At 36.2% G+C, this 8,206-nt stretch overlaps 1 protein-coding gene across 1 annotated transcript in view; it reads right to left on the minus strand.

Moving 5' to 3' along the window:
* The window catches only part of LOC138839472 (homeobox protein TGIF2LX-like), an 11,707-nt gene extending 6,078 nt beyond the window's left edge, over nt 1-5,629 (minus strand). The window contains exons 1-2 of the mRNA XM_070039049.1: nt 5,329-5,629; nt 4,791-4,936 (exon numbers count right to left, since the gene is read on the minus strand). Of these exons, the coding sequence (XP_069895150.1) occupies nt 4,821-4,936; nt 5,329-5,482 (270 nt within the window). The 5' untranslated portion in view covers nt 5,483-5,629 and the 3' untranslated portion in view covers nt 4,791-4,820. The remainder of the gene's footprint in view (nt 1-4,790; nt 4,937-5,328) is intronic.
* Between the last annotated feature and the right edge of the window lie 2,577 nt (nt 5,630-8,206).

Genomic DNA, 8,206 nt, shown 5'->3' on the forward strand with positions numbered 1-8,206 from the left:
AACATATATTAAATATATAATTTATCATATACATAATATACCTACAACATATAATACAAACATTTCTCTGACACCAAATGTCATTACAGAAATTTATCTCTAGAAAATAATTCAACTAAACTTTTTATTTCATACTATCTTATGTTTATTTTATAGAAGATGTGGAGGTGAAAGTTCTAAAAAGTGCCCCGTATTTCTATAAAGTTTTACATAGTTCTTAAACTACAACATCTTGCTATTAAAGAATACCATTTATTTGCAGAGTTTGGAATGGGAAACAAGACCTAACTTGAATATACTATACAAGTGCTCTACCGCTGAGCTCTACCTGCAACATGGTGGTTAGTTGTTTTTCTTTTGGGGGTGGAGGGTGGGCAGTTTTGGGATTTAAATTCAGAGCCCTAAGCCTCTAAAGCAGTTGTCCTTACCTTTAGCTTATGCCTCCAGCCCTGAATTTTGCTGGTTATTATTTGGTAGGTTTTGTCTCCTGTCCTGGACATATTTGTGCATGATCCATGTATGTTAGTCTGCTTGATAGCTAGTGTAACCGGTAGGTGCCACCACCAGTGTACAGCTCTTTGTTGAGATGGATTCTCACAGATGTTTTGGTTGCCCAGGATGGTCTCAATCCTCAACAATAAAAATAAAAACCTCCCCATTGCCTAAAATTATGTGCGTGAGTCAATGGCACCCAGCTAGCTAAGTTGTAAAATGCAGTTTCCTTATAAATTTCAGTCTCTTCAGAAGGAAATAGATGGAAGTTCTCTTAGCCTAACTGATAGAAAAGAATAATTAAAAATTAAATTTGAGGATGATTAAAGTTTAGAGAATAACAAACATAGTAAGTAATGCTATTATATGAAAAATCCTAATGAAAAACATTTACTTATACTTCAACAATAAAGTTCATTTCTATACATTCTGAACTTTACAAAAAATATTTTCCATATTTATAATGTGATTGTTCCATTTCCCACAGAGTTCATGCAAAACTAAAATATAACTATATCCCAGAATATGACTTATAAAAGATACAACCAAGATGAAAGATTCTATATCTTTTGAAACCATGACTTTAAAACAAGCTCTACAATAATCTCCTTACAATAATTCAAATGGTATACATTTCTAGAGATTAGGTAGATGAGGTCAGACACTAAGCTTCCTTTCTCATATTCTAGCAGAGCAGTATAGTTATAATAAGGTTTCATATTCAGTTGAGATGGGAGAAAGCCCAAATCAAAAGACCTGTCAGAATACAAGGGCTCCAGGGTAAGTGCCAAAGTTGAGTAAGAAATTTCCCTACGGAGATTATAAGCTCTGTTTTCTTGAATAAGATCCTGCACAATAGTATCTTAGACAGGTTTCACAAAGAAATAAATTATATGGAAATTTCTATTAATGTTTAAGGGCCTTATTCAATAAGAGTATCATTAATATTGTGATGCCTCTTTCTGCTAATCCCTTGAGCAACTAAAACACTTGGATCTTTTCCTACTTTCATCTATTTTAAGAATACAAGTTTGAATATGTGAGCATCTTTCCTTCCTAGTAGCCTACAAACTTACACTACCCTGAGTAATAACCCAGATCTACTGTTTTGTAAGATGCTTTAATATACAGAATCTTGTGAAACATTGTCAATAATTAGGCAGAACCATAACACAATCCAGAATGGCTGGACATGGTGGTGCAAGTCTATAATCCTAACATTTGGGAGGTTAGGATAGGGACATGTGAGGTCAGAGCCAGATAGGTTTGGATCATATCTAAAGCAAACAAAAATAAACAAAAATAAAAATAAAGACAACCAAAAATGAGGCATAGTAGGGACCAAATATAATGTATTATATATATATATATATATATATATATATATATATATATATATATATATATATATATGTTCTCTGATTAGAAGCAAACATTGAGGGCTGGGAAGGTGGCTCAGTGGTAGAGTGCTGGCCTTGCATGCTCGAGGCCCTGGGTTCGATTCCTCAGCACCACATAAGCAAAAAGAAAAAAGCCAGAAGTGGCGCTGTGGCTCAAGTGGTAGAGCACTAGCCTTGAGCTGAAGAGCTGAGGGACAGCCCCCAGGCCCAGAGTTCAGGCCCCACGACTGGAAAAAAAAAAAAAAGAAAGAAAGAAATAAAGAAGCAAACATTGAAATTAGCATCTAGTGGCTAACAACAGATTCCTCAGGTTTTTGTTTTCTGTTAACAAAGAAGCCAATTATATCATTCTGGAGGGTTTTTTTTTTCAACTGAAAATCTGTACTATGTACATTAAGGAAAGCTGAATTTAGAAAATACTAATATTATTTCTTTATGGGAACTATTTGGAAATTTTTACATTCATATTAAGACTCATGAATTCAAACATTTTTTAAAAAGAAAAAGAAAGGGGCTGGGAAGGTGGCTCCGTGGTAGAGCGCTTGCCTTGCATGCATGAGGCCCTGGGTTCCATTCCCCAGCACGACATAAACAAAAAGAAAAAAAGCCAGAAATGGCGCTATGACTCAAGTGGTAGAGCACTAGTGAGCTGAAGAGCTGAGGGACAGCGCCCAGGCCCGGAGTTCAGGCCCCACTACCGGACCCCCCCAAAAAAAAGAAAAGAAAAGAAAAGAAAAGAAAAAAGAAAAAGAAATGCATTAGTTAAAAACAAAAAATGCAATATTCAACTCTACATTCTGTTTTAACTAGCATAATACAGATTGTTCTTATTTTTCTTCATTTTTAAAAATTATATTCCTTCTCTTTTTTTCCCCAAGGAATTTATTGAACTTATCATTTTCCTCTCATACAAAGAAGTATCATGTGCGCATATATGTACATGCACATGTGTACACACACACACACACACACACACACACACACACACACACACACACAAAAACCAAATAGCAACCAGCAGTAGAAAACTACCACTTGTAATTTTCTCTTTAGTACAGAACTTTTGATTATTTTCTTCCTTCCAGATTTACCATGTTCTAAGAAAATCTTATGAGTTCAAGGTGCTTTGGTTTTCATGTTCTGTTAAGATCAACTACTCTTCAAAAAGAAATTGTACAAAGAGTAACATAGATTTGAAAATTTTAGAAATATTCAAATATTACAATGACATCAGTATAGTTAGAGTCAAATTTTATAGATTTTCTGAAGGAGGAAGAAGGGGTAGAGAAAATGAGAGAGATGTTTCTGGCCTACATAGTAACAAATCAGAATATTGGCAGGAAAAAAACAAAAACTGTCTTTCTTTGGTCTGTCATGTCATCTATCTGCTGTTATATTCATTAAAGTGCTCAAGGCTGTGCATTGTAAGTCCTAGCCACGCAAGAAACTGAAATCTGAGGATCATGGTTTGAAAATCTGTGATATTCTTATCACCAATTAACTTATAATCAGAAGTGGAGCTGTGGATCAAGTGTCAGAGTGCTAGCACTGAGATTTAAAATGCTTGGAGACAGTACCCAGGCACTGAGTTCAATACCCAGGACTGGCACAAGTGTGCGTGCGTGCGCACCCGTGTGCGTGCGTGCGCGCGCGCGCACACACACACACACAAAGTGTTCAAATATAGAGGGATATAAACAGAGTATTTTGCTAGTGTCAATCATTATCATGCTTTCCATCTGCAAATACTGAGCTATCTATCAAATTTAGTTATGATAGCTAACAATGATTCTTTTAAAAGCCCTGGAGGTGGTAAAATATGTCTTTGTAAAAAGAAATCATGACCTGGCAGGTGACATATAGATGTTATCTTAGCTAGTAGGAAAATTATGTGAAGACTTTGTTATGATTCCAGCCCCAGCAGAAAATTCTGATACTGTATCTCCTATTAGCCAGCAAAACATTGGGCTGAAGGTGTGACTCAAGTAATAGTGAATTTTTAAGGGAAAATGTCACATTTGGAAGCTTGGGAAGAAAAAAAAGGTTGAAGTAAGTAAACACAAGTACCACAGGTTTCACATTTTAACCCAGATGCAGGCATGAAAACAAAAGGAGGTTATAAAAAGAAACACAGTGGCCACATGCCTGTGGCTTATATCTGTATCCTTAGCTACTCAGGAGACTGAGATTTAAAGATCCCAGTTTGAAGGCACTCCAGGAAGGAAATTCCTTGAAATTCTTTTAGCTGCAGTAAAACCTACCAAAAAGATGCTAGTGGAGCTGTGGTTCAAGTGATATAGCTTTAACCTTTAGCACAAAAGCTCAAGGACAGCTCCTCACAGGCCTTGAGTTCAAGTCCCAGGACTGGTGAATGAAAGGAAGAGAGAGAGAGAGAGAGAGAGAGAGAGAGAGAGAGAGAGAGAGAGAGAGAGAGAGAGAGAGAGAGAGAGAGAGAGAGAGAGAGAGAGAGAGAGAGACAGAGACAGAGACAGAGACAGAGACAGAGACAGAGACAGAGAGAGAGACAGAGAGAGAGACAGAGAGAGACAGAGAGAGACAGAGACAGAGACAGAGACAGAGACAGAAACAGAGACAGACACAGACACAGACACAGAGACACAGAGACACAGAGACACAGAGACACAGAGACAGAAAGAAGGAAGGAAGGAAGGAAGGAAGGAAGGAAGGGGAAAGAAAGAAGGAAGGAAAAAAGAGAGAGGGAGAGAGAGAAAGGGAGGGAGGGAGGGAGAGAAAGGAAGAAAAGAAGGAAGGAGGAAGGAAGGAAGGAAGGAAGAGAGAAAGAAAGAGAGGGGAGGGGAGAGGGAAAGAGAGACAGACAGACAGACCGACAGAAGAAAGGGAAAGGAAACTTCTTAGAGTGGGCATAAATGAACCTACCCAAGAATACACAAGGGCTTTTTGGAGAACTTAAGAACTGTGCTCTCGTTTCTTCTCTAGCTCCCGTTCAGCTGCCCTTTGTACGGCTGCATCAACCAGCAGGTAGAAGTTGCTAAAGTCCACCTGTTCTTCTGGAGACATAGATTCTGGGGAAGACAAGAATGAAAAGGTCAGTCTTTGATTCTGACATTGCTTCCAATGGATCGAGTAGCTTCTCTCCCAATTCCTGGCCCTTAGGCAAGGATAGAAAAGATGATAGTGGCATCAGCACATGTGTTATCCCATTATTTCGATGTATATACCCTGATTTCCTGTCCAGTGCATTTGAAACTATACAGTTGGGTTCCATTAGGGACCTTACTTTTACGGCATCTGGAGGCCTTTCTTTCCAGTCTAAGCAATGCCAGTAGAATGTATCTGCCGGAATTTATGAACCAGTTGGAGATTTGGAGAAAAGATAAATTCGTCTGCTCTGACAGCATCCACTTTTCTACCTTAGAAGGGTAGGTCTGAAAATCGTGCTCATAGAGCCACTCACCGAGAATCTCCACCGAGTCCACGGGCATGTGCTCTTTCTGCTCCTTGATCTCTGAAGCACGAACTTTACATGTATCTCTGTTTTTCCTTGAGATGACCAAGATGAATTGCTGTGGGTCTGGGGTCTTGGCGGGGCAATCCTTAGGAACATCCATAATCACAAGGCCTCTTTTCTATATTCTTCTAGTGAAGCACTACTGTAGTACAGATTCTAAGACAGTAAAAAGACATACAAACATTTCTAAAACAAATTCATGCTTGTAGCCTCCAAAGTCCAACAGCAACAGCACGGCAAAGCTGCTTCTGGGACCACCAAGGATAGTGTGGCAAAGCTCAACCTACTGGCTCTGTGATGTCACAGAGCATTTCAGGCCCCACCCTTTCCCTCCGATCTCTAGTTGTATATGGTCCTCGTGGCTTTTAAGCATTTATATTCTCCACTACCACCCTGTAGCTTCTAGTGTTTCCACACTCATTTCTTTCTATCATTTTATAGTGCATAAATGAGTAACAAATATTCTTATAGATTATAACCTCATAAAAGGAATGCATTAGATATCTCCTGATTTCTCTTTTTCTGTATTTAAGTAATCAAAGTGAATATTTTGCTTTTTTTACCTATTTTGTATAAAATAATTCTCACAGACTCTTAATAACCTAATCAAATATTGTTAACATAACCAAAAATATTTTCAAAATATAACTTTTTAGTTGGACACCACTAAGTCATGACTGTGTTCCTCTGAGGTCCACCTCAATTACAAGCCAGCCTATCAAAAAATGTCCACAAGACTTATTATAAAAAATAACCAGCAAAAAGGTGGGCTGGAAGCTGAGCTCAAATGCTAGCCCAACAATTAAACCCAGTGATTGAGAAGCCCTGATTTCTAGCACATGCCTTACTAAAGGAAAAACAACATCCAAACAAACGAACAGGCCAGAAGGCACTTCATCTCAGAGGGATTTTTTTGATGAACTAGGCCAGTCCTGAGATGGACAGAAAGCAGTCTTTTACTGCAAGACTCTGTTGGGATGTTTCATCACTCAGATGTTACAGAAAGAAGCATACAATTATTTCTTCAATGTTTTAATTCACTGGTCTTATTGTAATGACCCAATATGCTCTCTTTTACTTGATTTAGTCGATAAGCAACGCTTTTAAATAATAATTTGAATTATGTTTGTATTTCCAATTTTTTTACAAAGTGTTTTTCCTTTTAATCAATTCTTCTTTTATATCTTTAATGACTTTCTTATTTCATTCAGATATTTATTTGTATTCTCTTGGGCCACATATACATTGTATTGATGTATAGTGTGATTTCATTTATCATTCTGATGATTCACATTATATATATATGTATGTATATATATATATATATATATATATATATATAGTATTACTTGGGTTTCTGCATTTATATTAGTATACCTGAGGTGGGTACATTGTCTATTGGATTATATATCTCTTTTTCTTTCAAATGAAATGTTCATTGATTTGTCTTCAAGTAAAGGAATATTTCTTTTTAATTTGCAGTCTACTAATATTCTATGGTTTTTCTATATTCTACATTTGGTTATTTAGATTACAGCTTTTAGCTTTGCAATGTTAATATTTTTTCTTTGCCTTTTTTTAATAAGTTTTTTTATTGTAAGAATACTGTACAGCCGAGGGGTTACAGTTACTAGAACAAGGTAGAGTACATTTCTTATCAAGCATTGTTGTCTCCTCCTTTGTTTTTCCCCTCCCATACCTTCCCTCCCATCTTCACAACAGCACTCCCCCCTCCAACCCCTCCACACCCTCTCCCTGCCTAAATTGTAAAGCTCATTTTTCGACACAGCATCTGGTATATCTCATTGTTGCACTGGGTCAAACTGTATCCATGTTTAAACAATTTGTTTTTTCCCTTCCCCTCCCCAAATTATACCAACATCAAATACAGTGAAAACAAGGTTTAAACCATGGGGGAGGAACATACAAAGCAACAAAAAATCACGTGGTACCTTATAAATACGTTAGAAGCAATAACAAGAAAGAAAAAAAAAACACTTGTGTCCTTATCTTGGGGTTCATTTCACTTAACATCAAAATTTACTTTGGGAAATAACTTATCTGCTTTTGAGTTTATTCATTAAGAATATTTATTTTGACTCTGAGTGTATGTTATATACTATAAAGTACTGTCTTACTGTATTAGGTGTATTATTATTTAGTTTTTTCTTACACATTGATGGGGAGAATTTTCATTTTTCTTAATATTTCTAGTACTTTTAGATTAGATATTACACATCAAAAATAAGATTGTAAAGACTCTTGATTTTTATGATATCCTTTGAAACAGCGGGGTTTTTGGCTTGCTTTTGTTCTTTTAGCTAGATTGTGTTGTTAGTGAATGTTTAATTTCAAACTCTGTCTTCCCTATCCAGAACAGAAGCTGAAATATTCTTTATTTTCTATACCCTTATTTAGTCTATGTGGAAACATTTCTTCTATGTTTTATTTACCTAAAAATTTTGGGGAAATTTTACAGAAATTCCTCTGCAAATAATCACTTGTTATCTTTTCCATTTTTCAACTTCATGTAATATTGCCATTCTTTTAATCATTTTCTAATACATTTAGATAATTTGTTATATTTTATATTTTTCTATAGTTTAAAATTATGTGTAGGGGTTGTGGTTTGATAATTCATACTTTTTTATTACTAATGTAGAATTCTATACATTAAAATATTGAATTATTTATGATTTAAGGCATATCATCTTGAGACCTTTTATATGGGTCAGATTTTAGAGATAAATTTTATGTGTGGAACCAAACTATGCCTGTGGAGTAGAAAGTGATTTCCACATCTGTTAGCGTCACTTTGTGGAAA

The sequence above is a fragment of the Dipodomys merriami genome, unplaced genomic scaffold (genome assembly GCF_024711535.1).
Source record: "Dipodomys merriami isolate MVZ:Mamm:240054 unplaced genomic scaffold, mDipMer1.0.p SCAF_3, whole genome shotgun sequence".
Lineage (NCBI taxonomy): Eukaryota > Metazoa > Chordata > Mammalia > Rodentia > Heteromyidae > Dipodomys > Dipodomys merriami.